Source organism: Arvicanthis niloticus, chromosome 8 (assembly GCF_011762505.2).
Source record: "Arvicanthis niloticus isolate mArvNil1 chromosome 8, mArvNil1.pat.X, whole genome shotgun sequence".
NCBI classification, from domain to species: Eukaryota; Metazoa; Chordata; class Mammalia; order Rodentia; family Muridae; genus Arvicanthis; species Arvicanthis niloticus.
The window spans coordinates 60,063,418-60,083,135 of NC_047665.1; the positions used below are offsets into that span (position 1 = coordinate 60,063,418).

At 36.4% G+C, this 19,718-nt stretch overlaps 1 protein-coding gene across 18 annotated transcripts in view; it reads left to right on the plus strand.

Moving 5' to 3' along the window:
- Celf2 (CUGBP Elav-like family member 2) overlaps positions 1-19,718 on the plus strand; it is an 810,622-nt gene that overhangs the window by 537,390 nt on the left and 253,514 nt on the right. For 6 of the 18 annotated variants that reach the window (XM_076939449.1, XM_076939436.1, XM_076939434.1 and 3 more), the window contains one exon: positions 11,823-11,885. The exons of the other annotated variants lie outside the window; for them this stretch is intronic. Coding sequence is in view for 5 of the 6 variants with exons in the window: in XM_076939436.1 (XP_076795551.1) it covers positions 11,823-11,885 (63 nt within the window). In the remaining variant the exon portion in view is untranslated. The remainder of the gene's footprint in view (positions 1-11,822; positions 11,886-19,718) is intronic. 18 annotated transcript variants of the gene reach the window in all.

Sequence of the window (19,718 nt, forward strand, 5' to 3'; positions counted from 1 at the left end):
TGAAACAGACCTTTAGTCTCTCAAGCGTTGCTGCCTCTGCTGCACTCTTGTGTGTGCCTCTGTATGCCCTGTGTGTGCTTCCTTATCTCCAAACTGCATCTCTGTGTTGGAGTAGGAATAGGAGTCTAGACTGAGATCCAGGGCAATTTGACTTACAGTTAATACTTTACATATTTAAAAGATTACAGTGTGTTCAGATGTGCTGGAGTCTGCCATCATTTAACCCTGTGTTCTAATGGCAACAGGCTTTTACTAGTCCAGATTCCCTGTTTGTATCTAATCATTTTATCATGAATATAGATGGGAAAGATGCTGAAGACAAAGCTTGTGAAAATAATATGAACCATGACCTCTGATTTTTTTTCTAATCTGAATTTCTCTGTAAGATGTCTTTATTTGATGCCTGTGTTCTTGCTCCCTTTGCTTCCCAACTGTTTTTCTCCCTGTACTTCTCTTTCTCTGACTTACTCGTTTTTTATTTTTAAATTACTTATAATTTGGTATTTGTAGCTCTCATTTTTTGCACTACTTGATGTTTTCTGTACATACTATGCATATCAGCTCATAGAGTTTGAAGTAGAAAAGGCTATAGAGAGACTGTTTAAAAGTCTTAGCCGCTCTCTTTAGGCAGTCATTTTAAAAATAGGATATTTTTGTATTATAGCTCATGGAGAAGCCAGTGTTAAATGTGATAAAGCTTATAAATGGTATCATTACACCAAAGAGTGTGCTAGGACATCACCAGTATGGAGAACTAGTAATACCTTCATAGATTCCGTTGTGTGTGTCCTCTCTCAGGGCTGTCAGGAATACTTGCTGGTCACACATAGCACCTGTGACTCATCAAGTCTTCAGAGGACAAGCAGAGGCAGGCAGTACTTGAATGGTTTTATCTGGATTTGTGGCTCAGCTGGACTACTACAGCTTTCTTGCTCCCTCTGGGTTTCTTGACAAACTGGCCTCCTGCTAAGGGGAGGGAAACTAAAGGCAATGGGAGGAATTAATGAGCCACTGAAAATGTGACTCTGAGAACAGAATGTTGCTTGTGTCCAGAACTCTTTGTCCCTAAAGTTTTCAGAGAAACCCAGTGTAAAGACTTTTAAAACACCATGCTTATGTTGATCTCTTTTGAATGGCAAAAGAAAATGAAACATTTAAAAATCATTAAACCACATTGCTTGAACATTATGTTGGGCTTGGGTTTTAGAAACTTCTGGGACATGCATGAGATGCTTGTTGCTACTAAAAGACAGAAATTGGGGCAAGTAGAGACATTTATTGTAATGTGGATTTCCTTGAGCTTGGCTTGTTCTAATTTGGTTCTTCTGGACTGTATCAACTACTGTTGGGGAGGAAGGCTATTTCTCGAGGTTTCACAGTTATACGGAACTAGATAGGTAGGTAGGTAGGTAGGTAGGTAGGTAGATAGATAGATAGATAGATAGATAGATAGATAGATATCTAGCATACCCTTCCTTTAACACTGCTTTGAACAGTTTGGTTTCTGTAGAGCTTGTTTCCGCTCTCAGTAAGTCTTTCTTCTCCATTACTGCATCGCTGCTCTTACCATCTGGCTTCTGATGTGCATCTGTCTTGTGTTCACCCACCACTTTCTACCCCAGTCGCTACATCAGTTATATAGCAGCCTACTCTGTGGACTCATGCCCACTCTCACAGTATTTCAGCGACACTACAGACTAGTCTTCCTTGCCTCTTCTCTTCTGTCTTACTTTTCACTCACCCCATCAATGAGCCTGTCTCTCATTGCCTGCCTCTTTGCTTTTATCTTTATTGTTCTGCATAATGCTACCATTTAGGTTGAGGGAAAGATCAGCAAAAACCCAAATTCTGAGAGAAATTCACCTGTTTTTAAGACATGTCCTACTTTTATCAGTCTGATCAAGATGCGTGGGAGCATGACTGAACAGTCCTGTGACTGAGCAGTGCCTCTTTAAAGCATGAAAACGGAATTCAGTCTGGAAGGGGATGGATTCTGAGTGAAAGAGCTGTAGTCCTTGGTTTTCTAAAAACGATAGCTATCCTTGAAAATAATTTGCCTTTTAGAAACTTATTAAACAGGACATTTACAAATGAACTGTGCAATGATATGACATACTTTGAAAACATCTTTACTATATTTCACATGAAGTACCTCCTTTACATTTGAATATTGTATAGTTGAACTGTAAATATTTATCTTGGGTTTCTACTTCCTGTAATTTATGCAAGATATGTATTTCTTATAGGATCCTTAGATTTTGTTTTGCTTCTACTTATGGGTTACCTTAAAAACGTATAATATCCTAACTAGTATATGTGAAAATGAACAATATGTCTCAATTTAAGCTCTTTATTGGGTATTGAATGAACATACTTGCTAAGTAACAAGGGAAGGTACTATGTTAATAGGGTTCCCAAACAGATTGTGTTCTGTTTATAGGTTTTATTCATATTATTGTAATATTTTATTTTTATTAATTTCTTTTAGTGTTCTTAATGCTATTATAATATATTATACTAATATTACTACTAGGTTTGCACTTACTACATTTGAAACTAATGAATACTTATTTGTATGACTTATTACCAAAGGTTTATTTAAGTGCAGATGGAGCCAGTTGAGAACTGGTGAAAGGTTTGAGCTTCAGATAAAAGACCTTCATATTTTCTTTATAAGATTAATCATGATGTTTTTCAGACTTGAAAGATTTTTGGTTTTGTGTGTATTGTATATAATATGTAAATGTATGTATTTGTTAATACCATTTATAATTAGGGAAAGTCTGAGAGGAGTTAACAAGTAAAGACATTTTTACACAGAGTAGAAAATTGAATTTATGTACTTTAGTTTTTATTATTGTGGTTCAACTTTGCTTGGTCTGGTCCCCTAAGGTTGAAGTCTTGGTTTCTTCTTACTAAGACTCACCAGAGTGGAAAATCTCAAGCATGTTTCTTTACAGGATCGCTTCAAGGACTTTGGGTAGCGGCCTTCGGGATCTCAGATGGATTTTACCCTGTTGAAAACTAACCAGTACAGTATAGTATGCAAAGTGAAAAACTGGCTTCACATAGGGAAATGGAATTCTACTCTTTAATAGTCTCAGTCGGGTTATTGTTTACGGATTTTGGTGACTATCTCTAGTAGTAACCATGTAAGACTTGTACAGTAAGCTCTGTTTTTATTTTAAGTGTGGCTCTCAAGTAGCTGGTCCTGATGTTATAGTGGGATTTACAGTAGGGAACTGTAACGGGAAGATGATGGCAGTACATTTGGAGTCTAGAACTAGTATGTTGTGTGGTAGAGAGTGCATTATTTCCGTATCTGCTGGATTTCCTTACAGTGTTTGTAGCTGGTCTATACTAGTATTTCAGAACTTGTCAGAGACATGAAAGTGAAATTGCATGTTCTGCTAGTTAACTTAGCATTTTGATTAGGATCTTTAAAAAGGTTTCTGATTTACTCTTTGTTTTTGCAAATCCTCCCTCTCTCTTTTAAGAAAATCTAGGTCATAACAAAATTTTATTCTCTCAGGGTGGAGGACACCTTAAGAAAACCAATACATCAATAGCTTTAAATTACAAATCATAAACATTGTAATTATGTGGTGCCCCCCCCCAACACTTTAACAACAGAATGTCGCATAGCATTCCTTTGTTCTTGGGTATACTGTTAATTAGCTTTTCTTCAATAGACTCTCTCTATAGTTAAGTTAATGAAATGTCCTGATATTTACATTTTCTAGTGCACAATCCTACTTCATACTTATCTTTGTTTTTTCTATAATCTGAGAAGCAGAACTAAGAAACTGAGTGTACTCAGATGCATTCAGCACCATCTCAACTTTGTTGATTAGGAAAAATAGCTTACTATCTTTTTTCTTTTTAAGACTCCCAGTGTTAAGCTAACAGAACTTTACTTTTTATATCAACAAATTGTGTCTTTGTATAAAACATGGATTTTAATGAACTAAACCAATCTTTTTGAACATTTGTAGATATTTGAATCTTCTCTGGTAGCTCATCTTGATTATGTTTGAAAGTTCTGTTTATAGGTTTTATTAATGTTATTACAAATACTAGATTTGCATCATTTTAAAAAATACATAAAAATAGCCTGGTATGGTAAGACACATTGCCTGTAATCTAAGTATTTGAGAGGCTAAAGCAGGAGGAACAAGACTTCAGGGTCAGCTTGGGCTACATAGCAAGTTCCAGGCTAGCCATGGAGACATCATGAAACCCAATCTCAAAAAGTAGGGGTAGAAAGTGAAGATGTGGGGAAAGAAAGAAAAGGAAGTCCATTTCATATTACCAAATATGACCACAAGTAATTTTGATAATATAATTGATAGTATCTTTAGATAGCAACAAGTTTCCAAGTTTTTCAAGTTGTGAGGAGTGAATTTATCTACATAAGTCAGTTAATCTAGAGCCTGGCATATAGAAATGCACAGTAAGTACTCTTGCTTCTGTGTTTAAGCTTGTACATATTTATATAGCTGTCATAGCACACACAGCAGACATCTTTTATTCTGCCCCACCTCTCCCTCAATAAAGCTTGATTGTCATCTCTCCATCCTTACCTGCCATCCTGTGATTGCTTACTCAGGTGTCATTAGGAAGCGTATGCTTGGTACTTGTGACAGTGTTTCCTGGACTCAGAGAGACTGTACAAAAAAGCTTAAATGATTTTTGAAGCAGGCTCTCGCTATGTAACTTAGGCCTACCTCTAACTATTAGTCTCCCTCCTCCCCCCTCCCCGCCTCAGCCTCCCACAGCTTAGATTACAAGTTTATTTACTATCATGTTGACTTTAGATTCTATGTGACAGTGAAAGACTTTTAAAACTAACTATTAGTCATTTATTTATTTCACATATTTTAAAAAGAAATAGGTGATAAATGTACATTACGATTGTCTTTTAGTCCTTGGGGGCTCCCAGAGACTGAACCAATTAAAGAGAAAGCATGGTTTGGGCATAGTGCCCCTTTGCTTCTCACGCATATTTAGCAGATGTGCAGCTTGGTCTTCATGCAGGTCCCCCAACAACTGAAGTGGGGACTGTCCCTGACTCTGTTGACTGCCTGTGGATCTTATTCCCCTAACTGGGACACCTTGTCTGGCCTAGTCCTGCAGTGACTTAATGTCTCAGGAGGGGTCCTACCCAGTCTCAGAGGAGAAGGGGAGGAGATAGGGGAGAGGCTGTGTGAAGGGAGGGGACTCAGAGGAGGGGAGAGCTGCAATCAGGATATAACGTGAATAAATACATAAATTAATGAAAAAAAGATTGTCTTTTAGGGGCTGAAGAGATGGCTCAGATGTTAAGAGCACTGATTGTTCTTCCAGAGGACTTGGGTTCAAATCCCAGCACTCACATGGCAGCTCACAACTGTCTGTAACTCCAAGATCTTACATCCTCACACAGACATACCCACCGACATACACCACTAATGCATAAAATACAATAAAGTAAGATTCTTTAAAAATAATTATGTTTTAAATAATTTCAGGATATGATGACATGTACTTTTAGCACTTAGGAGGTAAAGGCAGGAGAATCTGTAGTTGAAGATTATTCTCAGCTGAACTATGAGTTTGAGGCCAGCCTAGGCTGTTCAAGATCCTGTATCAGAATATACACTCATGTCCTTGTTGATCCTGTTTCATAGTGGCTTAGGAAAAACTCTGTGGTAGACCTCTTGTCTGTGTACTGTACTATGTAACTATCAAGTGATCCAGAGAGAGCAAATGAAGGACAGGGCAGGAGGGCTGAGACTGTTTAAATACTTTGCTAGTGTAATCTGTAATATATGTCTGTGAACTATTGTTGGTTATAAATTTAATTATGTTATGAACATTACCATAATGATCATAATGTATAGCCCATGTGCTTATATATTTGTGCCAGTGTCTGTTGAACAGAAGACAGAAAAAATGAAAAGATATTCTCATATTTAATAATTTTCTTCCTTTCCTATTTTACTATTCAGTATGAATTACAACTGAAGAATATTCACACAAAATTATTAGATAGGTTTTCCATTTGTAGAATGCCTTTAAAAGTCCAAATTGATGCCCATAATTTTGTATTATGGTGTCATCATAATCAGATTTTACACACCTGGATTTCTTTTTCCAAAGTTCCTGAGTTGAAATAACAGAGAAAAAAAAGGATGTATTGGTTTGATGAGAGACAATGTTATGGACATAGTGTTAATATTAGCAGACAACCTAAGCTAAGAGAGTGCATTTTGTTTGGTTTGTTTTTGTTGTCCGTGTGCCCTCATACATCATGAGCTTGTGAGTGAATAGCAGAATCTATGGACTTGACTTGAATGCTTTTTAGATCTGTCATAAACCTATGGAATGAAATCTGGAGAAGAAAACAGTTTTATTTTTCTGGCCCAAAGTTTGTGTATCTGGGAGGTGCAGCTGAGTTAATAGACTGAGTACAAATGCTCCAGTCCCCTTGCTGAGAGCTCTTGTGTGTGCAGTGTGTGTGGTTTGCTTTCTTTCCCTCTCCCCATCTGTAACATCCTCTATCTGGCCCTTGCTAAAGGTTCCTCTTCAATCCCTACTGCCATATTATTTAAATCCCATCTACAGCACTCACTATAGCAGTGCTCAAATCTGCTTTTGTATTGGAAAACAAAGCTTTAAAAGCAGCCAGGGGAACCACACAGAAGAGTAGTGATTTTGTGACAATGGCCTAAATCCAGGAAATGCATTTAGAGTTTTTGTTTGTTTTAGGTAGAATTAATTGACTTCAGCGTGTTTGTCCATTGAAAATGGAGGATACTTTTTTCTTTTCTGAAGACTCGAGATTTCTATTCTATGTACTGGTGTGTGTTTATCATGTACTTATATCCCATAGTCTGTATAAGACTTTAGTGTGCATTTAGGATCCTACAAAGAATTTATTCTGCATGTACATTATACTCCTTTACATTCTGTGTTATTTTTAGGGTTATTCCATAAATGAAATGTTCTCATGCAAAATGAATTAATTACATTTTCTGGTAGATAACATCTACCTTTTAAAACTTGCATAGCTGGGAATTTGTAGCAAATAGCATGTTGTATTGTTTATAATCTGTCAGTTGGTAATGTTTTTTTTTTACCCACCTTTCCCACCTTTATATCTTTGACGGATAAAGAGAAATAAATCTAAGATTCAGTTAAAAGTATAAGTCCTACTGAATATACAGTAATTCAAAAGGTGAAAGAGAAATGGGTGTGTGTTACTGAATCTTTAAGGAAACTTAAGGTGATAAAGGATTTTGAACTTTATACCAGGAGAATTGAGATGAGAAAGAGCAAAAATGAAATGTGTACAAAGAATGCTCTTAGAGCATGCAAAGCAAAAAGGATTAATTTTCATTAGCACAGTAGACCACTAACTAATCTTAAGAGGTAAAGAGGATGCTCTAAGTACAAACTATTTTGAACGACTGTTGCATTCTAATCAGTCTGAGTAGCATAAACATTAGAAGTAACTCATGAATGCAAACCTAAACAGAAATTAGAAAAGCGGGGAAGTTTTATGTAGTGAAAGGCAAAGGCCTTCAAGAGGAACAGGAGGCACTAGCCCAGTTCTTATCTACATGTTTCTAGGAGTCAGTGAGAACTAGTGGATCAAGGAAGTCCAGTTGCCTGCTCACCAATGGGTTTGAAGTTGTTTGGGCCTCAAAGGAGACTATACTGGCTGGTTAGTCACTGGCATTGCCTGCAGGATACGGCACCATATCATCAGATGTTAACCTGCCTGATGAAAACAGTCAATCTTGAGAGTAGTAAACACAGCCCCTGGAAAAATACGAGATTCACAACCCATGTTTTGGGATGTACCTCTATAGCTAATGAACTGGTATGGGTCAGGGGAAGTGCAACCATTTGTGAGAGCACCATCTAAGCCTCTGGGAAGGTTTGTGGGTTTGTAGTTTTGGGAGTGAGAGTAGGGGTGTGTGTATGGAGACCAGTGAGACCACAGAAATCTAAACATAATATCCTGATCTCTTGCTATAGGAATATGACCTTTGCCAGAGGAAACAGTTATATTGTGAATACAGTCAGGTAATTACCTTAAGAAAATTTCAGTTTGTTAAGAATTAATCTATATAAAGAAGAGAAAAAGGAATATAAGTCAATGACATTATAAACAACTCCTCTGCTTGTCACTCTCACAAAGAATCACCAGTCCTGCCTTGTAGGGGAGGATGCTGTTGGAATGAGTATTGATCCAAGGAGAATACATGGCCATGGGTACAAACACTGATCATGTATGCAAAGCTACCGCTATAGTAGTCACTTCTTTATCTTTTAATCTTTCTGATGAAAGATTTCAAAGTAGGGTTTTAAGAATGAGGAGGCAATATAGTGATGGTGATTGTCAAATTATGGTTTGGGACTAATGGGATTCACAAAATATTTTAAAAGGCGTTTCTCTCCAAACCTCAGAATAGTTTCTTTAAAACATGTTACCAGAAGAATGAGTGCTAATTTAAGATAGTGCACCCAACAAGATTCTAACATTTACTAGCAATGTGCCACCGAGAACAACTATACTTAGCAACAGAAATTAGTTTTCAGTGTTAGAAAGATTTGTTAAATAATTTTTTTTTGTATTTTCCTTCTTTATCTTGCATAGGTTTTTTTTCTTTTTACATTGCTTCCAAAGAAATAAGAGGCTAAAATTGATGAAAATACTTTCCCCTATCAATGGGGAGTATGTTATCTGAAGGAAAACAGTATGTTAAGCTTGATGTTTAAACCTTCTCTTCTGGAGCCATTGGAGATTTTGGTATATTTCAGTTGGATTCCATGTTTAAATGTGATCGATGTAAAAAAGTATACTCTTTATTTATAGATAAAATAGCAGACCATGTTAGCCTGAGCTCGGCCATGAAATAATATTTTAAATGCCTTTCTGCCTACAAATTGTCTTCCTATAGGCATATTTAGCTGTGCCTGCCTATGATATGTCTTCTTAATTAAAAAAAAAAAAAGATTCATTTGAAAGAGTTCACTGTACTTCCTATTTTACACCTGTTAGCTTTAGTAGCTTTCCTTGAATATGCTGTATTAAAGTATAAAGTATGATTTTTTTTTTCACTCATCACTCACACACTTTGGGAGTGGCATTGTTCTCTTTCCTTTGGATGTGAGATAAACTGTAGAAAAGGTAAACATTCTGTCCATGCTCTGTGGTGATAACGGAACTGTTGATGAGACACAGGTGTTCACATTCCAGCACTTTCTCCTCCTTTCCCTTGGCTCTGTCCCTTGGTGATGCTGTTTCAGTGGGTCAGCTAACATATGTGTTCTGTTCCTTAATCCCTGACTTCTACTTGATATGAATGAAATTGAATGTTTTGGAATGGAGAGAGAATGCTTCAGTGCATTTATCTTTACAGTGTACCCAATAACTTAGCCTCACAGCAATGATGGGATATTTTAGACATTTTGGTGAGGTGGAAAACAAACTTTTTAGAGAATTTACTAAGCAAGTTTAAAAAAAAAGACAATGGGCTTTTTTCTCATAATGAAAGTATTTCGCTTGTCTCATAGTCCTTCTTAAGGGAAAGCCTGCTGGCAGCAGAAATTGGAAAGATAGTGAAAATATATCCCATGTTAATGTCTCCCATGTAGAGGAGGATTTTAAACCTCTGGAGTTCATAGGAAGGAGCTGCAGTAAGCTCGAGGCTGCACACTGTCAGAGTGTGCCCTGGAGGCAGGAGATGGAGTGTACAGGTACTTCCTGTCCCTTAGCAGCAGGCTTAGCCTCCAGCCTCTTAGAGAAGGAGGCTTTCACTTCTGGAATCTTTGTTGCAAGCTTTGTTGACTCTCTGAAATCTCACAAGTAAGTTCCCATCTTCTGACAGCGAGATGAGAACATAAAATGTAAATTCCTAAAGTTTATCAGATTTCAACCTTGAGGTGCTGGTCTGTCAAAGTGTAGGTACTTAAAAGGGGTGAGTTGCCCCACTGTTTTTTTCCTTTGATTCACTTAATACAAAAGCTTCTGAAATGCAGAACATTGAAATTAAGAGGCCAGACTTGAAAAAAAGAAAAGAGAACAAAAAGGAAGTGAAGAAGATCCTAACCGGTACTGCCAATCAGCTTCTGAGTGCAAGAGAGCACAGGCACTTGAAGGCAAAGCTCCGTTTGTCTCATGTTGCCACACAGCCCTTTGTCCTTGGAAAGAGGCAGAATTTGATTTTATTCTGCTGTCTGAGATAACATGGCATATGCTTTGCATTTTAATTTACCCCATAGATACTAAGTAAACATCACTCAAACACCTGCTATGGTAGGGCAGCTGTGGGTGCTGCTTTACCAGCACAAAAAGCCATTTGTGCTTCCTACAGACTAAGGTAGCCACAGGCTACATTCTATCACTATAACATGACTGATTATAGATAGAAAAACGCTACTTTGGTTATGGGACATACTTTTGTGGTGCAGCATCCTAGTGTTTCTGATGTTCTTGACTATTGCGGCCTTCCAGTGCTGTAGCTTTTAACTCTGCATCTGTTGCTAGTCAGGGTCATCCTTCTCTGATGTACTTTTGAGGAGGAATGTTTAGAAATATGCATGCTCCATTTAAAGATGTAGAAGCCTGTTAAGTACTTGCTTCTTATTTGAAATCTGTGAAGGAAGTGCTTAGAAACCATTACGTGAGAAATATTGATTTGAAATGGTTAAGCAGCTACTATAATACTTGTGGTTTTCCTATTAAAACATAAACATAGAAACATTAAAAGTAATTATTGAAGCTGTAGTATTTTAATTACCCATTTTTACTTCAAACACCTCTCCCTGTTAGACATCATGTGCATCATTTTCTTTTTAAGAGTAATTTGGGACTACAAATTTTACATGAAATCATCATGGAAATAAGGTTTATTACTTCATTTGATAGTAAATAAGACATAATTAGAAAATGCTTTCATATTTTAAGTTCGAATACCAGACTCTTCTGAAATGTCACACCAGTATCGCAAATACTTTTAAATAAAAAGAAAACTTTTCTAGTTTATCAGTATAGATGAGAGATAATTGTATACTTAGTAATTCAGTGTAGCTACACACATGCCTATAATACAAATACATATGAAACTGGGACAGAGGCAGGAATAACTCTTTGGGTTCAGGCTAGCCTGGTCTACATTGCCTACATGTGAATTCTAAGCCAGCTGGAGCTACATAGTGAGACCCTGTTTAAAACAAAAGGAAATATATATTACACTGATATATTGGTTGTCATTTTTGTACATACATGAACTTCACCTAAGTAGTATTTTAAAAACACTGATACTCTGATGGTTTTCTGACCAGCTAAGTCATAGTCTCCGAATGTGGAGCTTCAACATTTGGCATTTGGTTTTTTTATGTTTGTTTTGCTTTTGTTTTGTTTTGTTTTGTTTTACCTTAGGCAGGAAGAGGATGAAAAGGTGCGTACTTCTGCACTTTACATGAGTATTCTAATGTCACATAGCTCCTGCAGAGCTGTGTTCATTGGTGGAGTTGTGGTCACTCAGTTGTCTTACAACAAATGCTAAGCACTCACACATTTGTCCAGAAAATACCTTGTGTGGCTGCTGTGTATGTCAGGCCTGACTGCCAGCTCCTTCAGAGAAGACTTCATCAGGATAGCATCCTAGAGTTTATATTTTAGTGTTGATGAAAGATATTTTAGTTTTTCTTAAGTCTGAATGTACCACTAGCAGAATCATCTCATTTTCTTTGGCAGATTTAAGGTAATTTGTGGGTATAGGCTGTTTCTAATCAGCTCACAGGGCCTCACCTTTGTTTTCTTTTAGACTTTTGGATCTTGTTTCTTCTCAACCACATTCTTTATTTGGATCGAATCACTATTTACCAAGGTCAGTCTCCCCATCATCCTCTCATAGTGAGTACGGTGAATTATGTTTTGTTTGCATGTAGTGAAGAAAGGGCCTCGCTCAGTGGTCAACAGCATTCGCAGCCTTTGCAGATCTGAGTTTAGTTCCTATTACTCACATCAAGTGGTTTATAACCACCTATAACTCCAGCTCCAGGTATCTGATCCCCTATTTTGACCTTCTGAGAACACCTTCAAGTATGTGCACACATACACAAAATATAAAGAAACAATTGATTGACTTTGTCTTTGCAGAACTTTAGGTTCCAAAGTTAAAGCCAGATAGGATACCTTTTTAAAAAGTGAATATTCAAAAGTATCATTAGGTATGAAAGATTTGGAATCATATGCTGGCTTAACAGGAAAAGGCATTTGCTGTCAAGCCTGACATCCTAAATTCCATTCTTGGAACCCACATGGTAGAAGGAAAGAGCCAACTCCTTCAAGTTATTCTCTGACCTCTGTATGTGTACCATAGTGTGTGAGCACTTCCAACACAAAATAAATAAAGATATAATTTGAAAAAATTTAAATATTTGAAAATATTCTGGTATTTTGAACTGTTTTGCTTTAAATGTAATCTAGTCATCGCAGTCTCTTCTGCATCTTTATAACAGTCTCTCTACACTCTCAATAACCCTATAAAATCTTGATATATAGAGCATGAACATCAGGGATAAAATGCACATTCAATTAGGCCACAGCCTCTTTACTGACCTAAATAACAGTTCATTCATGAGATAATGTGACTTACAGCCAGAGAGAGAAATCTATTGCCTGAGCTGGGGAAGCCTGGCATAGCACAGACTCTTCAGTGGTCAGAAAATCATCTAAAATTAGACCAGGCAGGAAAATAGTGCAGAGATTTACAGGTCTGATCTCTATTTCAAAAACAGTTCTTTCTCAAGCTGTGTGTGTAATTAGTTGTCTAGATTAGACCTGGTAATCCTGCAGTGCATGCCTTTATTAGTACAAAACCCCTTGTTAACAAAGGAATTTTGTGATTAAATTTTTATATTTTAAACTTGTTTGTTTGTTTTTTTATAACTTAGGAAGTTCACATTTTTGTCAAAGAATTTCTTCTTTGGACAGTTGGTCAGTGTATCTTGGGAACTTGGGATACCTGTAAGTTTGGCAACAGTTGTTATTACCAGAGCTAATACCTGTCTTAGAAATGAACATACTGTATTGTGTATGTAAGTGTTGGCATTTGTTTTAAGTAAGGCTTCTATTGCTGTGATAGAGCACCATGATCAGAAACAACTTGGGGTGAAAATGGTTTATTTCAGCTCATAGGTCACTCCACAGTCCATCAAGAAAGGAAATTGGGGCAGGGAAACAAGGCAGGCACCCGGAGGCAAGAAGTTGAAACAGAAACTGTGGTAGTACATTGCTTGCTGGCTTCTCCTTCAGGGTTTGCGGAGCCTACTTTCTTATAGCACAATGGTTCTCAACCTGTGGGTTTTAACCCCTTTGACTAAGTTCTCTCCAAAAATAGTTACATTACAATTCATGAAACTAGCTAAATTAGTTGTGAATTAGCAACAAAATAATTGTAAGGTTGGTGGTCACCACATTATGAGCAACTGTATTAAAAAGTGTTGCAGCATTGAGAAGGTTGAGAACTATTGTTATAGTAGAACCATTCTGCCAGCCCACAGTGAGCTGGTACTCCAACATCAATCAACAACATCAATCAACAAGAAAATGTTCCATAGGCTTGCTCATATTCTGATACAGAATTTTCTCAATTGAGGATTCCTCTCCCAAGGAAAACTAGTCAGCACTGCATTAACAATGATCATTTACTTGCTGTTTGGAAACAGGAGATTATCTTGTTCCTAACAGGCCAGAAATCTGACAATAACTTCTTAAATTTATTAGAGGAAATTCCTTAAACTAGAAAGACACAACATAAACTAGAAAGAGCCTTTTAAAAAATAGATGGGTCAGAATAAATTCATAAAACAAGTTGTTTTAATATCCAGTGAATAATTTGTTGGCTAAAGGTTTTCTAGATCATTTTAATTAGTGTTTTTTTTTTTTTTATTTATTAATGTCAGAATGGGAAAAGAATAAGATGTGGTTTTACTTTTAGAGCTAGCAGGGGGAAACTTAAAAGTAAAATGACATTCAGATTTTATTCATTCAAGTGTTTATTTACTATTAAGAAAAGAAGCAAATAGTTTCTCCTAGTTTATGGATTATATGTCTGGTAGAAAAAAATAGAACATTGGTAATATAACAGCTATGCTAAAAGATGCATGGGCTGGGGGAGATAGAGCAGGGCAAGGGAATTTGATGAGGGAGTGGTTAAAGATGATGTCTGTCTGGGCTTTATGTAGAAGGAGATGCATGAAAACTAACAAAGACATAACAGGTATACTGTAGGTAATGTAGGGGCACTTCAGGTAAAAGGTACATCCAGCGACAAGCATCTGGGAAACAGGATTGTTGGAACAGGAGCCTGAGAACTACTGTGGCAGTTGGAGGGTAAAATGAGCTGCTGGGTGGAAGATAGGGCAACTTTGCACTTGCAAAAATGTCATTTTATCAGTGCAAGGAGAGCCTTTGAAAGTGATTGAGCAGGGGAGCAAATGATCTGGTCCTACATATGTCCTGATATTTATCAGATTTTTTTTTTTACCTTAAATTCTGTCTTTTCTGGAATGAAACACTAATTCCCGTGCCTGAATGATGAGTGGAAATTACACATTGATCTGGAAGTACATGAAGAACTTATTGCTCTGGCTCCCTCCTTCTCTCCCTCTCTTCCTTTTTCCCACTCCCCTACGTGTGTGTGTGTGTGTGTGTGTGTGTGTGTGTGTGTGTGTGTGTGTGTGTCTGTGTCTATGCATCTATGTATCAGTGGGGATAGAAGGAGAAGCAGGGTCTACTGCTACTTGAGTCAGCTTTTGTGAGTTAATTATGACCAAATTATGTTCCAGGAAGTAGGAATTCGGGGTAGGGGTGTTTGTTGCACGTGTGCCTACACATGCTCGTGTTAAATTTTTTCCTTCTCTATTGATAACACTGGTGTGGCTATTGTTGGGTTGAAGTGTAGAGTAGCAATTAATGATTAATAATTAATAATTAATTTAATCAGAATAGCAATTGTTTTTTGGCTCTGCAGTAACTGTCATGTGGTATGATAGATACTTCTGCCTAAAGGTAGAAATTATGCAGAGGGGTTGAACTTGTGACTTTCAGTTCCTTCTCAGTTTCTTCCAACATCATGTTATTTCACATTTAATATTATTTCAACCTTTTTTGTGACTATTGATGTCACCTCATGACTTTGCTGTTGCATTTTGAAAGGAGGGTGTAAAGTCTCTAATAGCAATATATATGAGGTGAAGTAAGTTCCAAGGAGGAAGCTATTATAACTTAGAAGACTTTGTAAGTGCATGTGTAGAGGACAGTTTTAACCGTGAGCTTCTTTGATATCTTTGTATTGTGTGGAAACAAATATTCTGGTATGCAGTATAAACATATCTTGAAGTGTGTAAGATATAAATCTCTGATTTTTGGCAGGTAGGGGGTTCCTTACTGAATGTGATAAGGAAAGATATTTGCAAGTGTGTAATATCAATAGCATACCTGCTATTATACTGAAGCTCTTTCTGTTTTCCAAAGAAAATTGAAATGTCTGACAGTACCTGAATGGTACATTCTCTACTTTAGAATAAGATTCCATACATAAGTAAAGGAGAATACAGCTTTAAAAAAACAAATATTTTATCATAGCTCTTTTGATAGTGCCATTTAGTACCCACTGTTTTATAACCACTGTTTTATAACTCCCTGTTCTGGATAATTGTAACAGAAATAGAACATGCTTGCTTCCCTGGTGTCGTTTAGTAGGTGGGCAGAAAGAACACTGGGCAGAGTCAGACCAGGCATGAATTTAGATCTTCTTTCCTGTTTATTGCTTCTGTGTCTTTGAACAACTTGTTTAACCTTCTAAATTCCAGCTTCCCATCTGTAGAATGAGACTGGTAATAGGTATTCATTTTTCAATAATTTGAGAATTAAAATAGAAACCACCTGACCATAGTAGGTACTTAGTAAATGTGTCCTTTACACATCAAGGATCACACAATGGGGAGTAAAGTAGGAGAAGAATGAAAATAACTGTTGTAGAAATTTTCAGTCCCAATAATGGGTTTCTGTTCTGCCTTGATCATTCAGTTCCCAGGTAAAAGTCACACAACTTTTATTATTTACAATAAGCATCAGACAGCACAAAAGCTGGGCAGATGTTGGAGGAGAGTAGGATGATTTCAGGCATCTATGAACTAAGAGGTGAAACACTTAATTCAGGGGTTTGTGTGTGTGTTTTGTATGTTTTTGAGAAATTTGGCTGTTTAAAGGAATAAGAGATAGTAATATCAAATGAGTAGATGTAACAGTGAACCTGTTCATTTTCATGTTTACGTTTTGATTTGGTTTTAATAATTTTATTAATTTTAATTCTGCTTTAATTTAAATCAGTGTACATGTATAAGCTACTTGAATGCTCGTGTTTTTGAACATTCAAATTCAAGAGTTTCCTTGAATTCTCCCTTAATTTTATGGTGATATATAGAGAATATCAGTTCTGATATTCAAATAGAGGATAATGAGGTTGTATTGGACTAGGTATCTAACCATAGTTGCATCAAATTTATCATTCACAATTGATTTGTTAGATTACATTTAAATGTGATGAAACTATTTAAAGAAGGAACATTTCCTTTCAGAGATCGGTCATTTTGGAGGAGTTAGAGATAAGATTCCTACCCAGAGGAGTTCTAGCAGGTCTCACACAAATAGTAGCACAGGTTAGGTAATGGAATGGCTCTCACAGGGTTTTTCAAATCAACGACTAGGTTCTTGGCAGAGGTGCTGCTCCATCCTATAATGCCAGCATGTAGGCGGCTGAGGCAGGAGCAGCTGGAGCTTGAGGCTGCTGTCTGATGTTGCCTCATAATGTATTTCTTCAGATGGACTTGCTTTTTTAATTAGTCCTTTTGAAAATTGAATTAATAAAATGAGTTTCCAAAAGGTTTGGAAACGTGTTTCTAATGTCTCACCACCCTACTTACTGTCATCTCCGTACTTTATTTGAGACCCCAATGCAGGAAAAGGGGAGATAGGAAATGTTTCATGTCTCGCCCCATTAAGTTCTAAGTAAATGGGAATCGTGTTAATAAAATGCTTGACACATATAGAAAGACATAGCCAGCATCATGATTATACTAGGTTGACCCTATGCTGAAATCAAATGATGAGTTTGTGATCAGCCTTGGGCTTGGAGATTACCCTGCATGGTATATTATTATGGTTTCTCAGTAGGTTCATGCTGTCCAAGAACATCTGTACCTGGATTTCATATTGCCAAGTAAAACAGAAGAAATTGTTGATGTAGGTAATTTAAGCTATGTTATTTTGTTAGGTTCTTGTCTTTTTTATGTTTTAGATAATAATATAATTGAATTTCTTCCATCCCTTTTTTCCTCTAAACCTTCTTATATAACCTTCCTTGTTCTCTTTAAAAATAAAGTTGCCAGTTTAAAAAATTATATTTACTTATTTTATACATGAGTGGTGTGTATATATGTAATTATGTATATGCACTGCATGCATGCCTGGTACCCACAGAGGTCAAAAGACAACATCAGCTATCTTTGAACTGGAGTTTGGATGTCCATTTGCCATCATGTGGGTGTTGGGCCCTGAAGCTGGTTGCACTGCAAGAGCAAGTGCTTATAACCCCAGAGTCATTTCTCCAGCCCCTATGAAGTTTTTCTAGGATCAATGTCCTTGTTCACACCAAAATTCCAATTAGTTTTCTTTTCTAGGATTTTTTTTTAGCCCACATCCCTTTCTCCCCTAACTCCCTCTATCTGTATATCGACTCTTTGACATACATGTGACAGATAGCTAATTTGCCTTGAGGGAAAGATTATGATACCATAGTATGAAAATCAAGTCTTGGTGCTTGGTTTTGTTTTAACCACATCATAATGTAGGTAGAAGGGCCTAGGTGTTGGGGTTTTGCACGTTACTGAGACCACAAACACAGTGCAAGTGCCTATTTTCTTGATTTAAGGACATAGTATGACTAGTGGCCTTTGAGAACCACAGTAGCTTGGCCTTGTTCTTTCTATTTCACATCTGAGCACCGGTGACCTTGGGTGACTTCAGACCCAGGACTCTGGTGGGTATTAGTGTTACTGGCCAAGCAACTGTTCACTCTCTACAGTTAAAAACAAATGTATAGATGAGCACTTGACCCTACAAAGTTTATAGATGATAACATGAAGTTGAAATGGTCACAGTGCTTCAGAAATCATGCTAATTTTATAAAATACATTTGACTGCGATGTTCTTTTAGGTGAATCTTATTTTTTCATCTCCCAGCCATCCCATTTTATATTAAAGCTTATAACTGGCGATAGGACTCAAATATTTTTTAAATATACTAAAGGTGAGTATCAGCATAAAATTCATTTTATACTGTAGAAAAATCCATTTAAAGAATTATATTAAAATATTAGCATTATGCTAAATAGTGTACTATAAAAGTTACTTATTATAGAGCTTATGTCTTACACAAAGTATACTATTAATTCAAGTTTTAAATGATGTACTTTACCATGTATGTAAATTAATCATATGATAAATTAATGTTAATATAATTTTGCTTTTTTTTTATATTAAAGAAACTTTAAGGGTTAAACATTTAAAAATCTCTCCAGCTGGAACATTAGGTATAATGCTTGCCACCAGAGTGACTCAATATCCTTCACATTCTCCCTGTAGGATGAATAATCCTCTCATCTTTGGACGTATGATCTTCTATTAATGTGATATTTTCTCCTCTGAAAGTTTTTTTGTTTTATCTTGATAAAGTTTCATTCTCCCACCTCTCCACTTGGTGTTGCCTTTATATGTAACCTTTTCTGGAATACTGATAGACTGATTTACAACAGAGCAATGACAGTGGCAAAAAGGAACTGAAATATTACAATCATCTCAAGCATAGTTACACAGAATGGATCAGTAATAATAATATAATAGCATTTGGAATATATACTAATTTTAATAAAAAATTAACTTGTGGTAGTTATAAAAACCAGCAAATTCAAATTTAGATGTCTACCATGAATCAGGTATGTGCCTTAATACATTATGTGCAGAATATTTTGTTTCAAGTGAAATGGTTTTATATTGTGTTCAAATATGGTTCACTGATTAATGAATGTTATTCTATCAAAATGACCTTGAATGCCAAGAGTACTAATCTTACCACTAACCATGGGAAAGAGGCTAGATATTTCTGGGTATAAGTAAGGTGGTGTGATGCTATGGGAACTTACTAGTGTACATCTGTGCTTTATGTTTTGTGAGAACTTAACTCTTTCTTCACATTCATTATCTTGCTCATTAAAAAATAAATATTTTCATAGTGCAATCAAATGAAAAAATAAATTGATTTTTTTGTGATGCCTATGGATCTCAAAAGTTTGGGCTTTGAATACCTGTTTTAGAGAAATACAGACTGTCTGGTCTGTATTTGGAAGGGCTGTAGTTTTTAAACCACTGTAACTCAAGAGTTACCCAGCCCTCTCTGTGAGCTACAGTATGTGTCAGATCATCCAGGAGTTGTGATGTTTGCTAAATCTGTTTTTGTTCTTTTGATCAATCTAACATAAAAATTGAAAAAAATAATAATTGAGTTCAAAGTAGCTTTGTATCCTGGAAAGCTTGATTTGCTCAATATTAAGAGTTCAATTATTATTCCATAAGAGAACTAAAAGAATTTAAAATA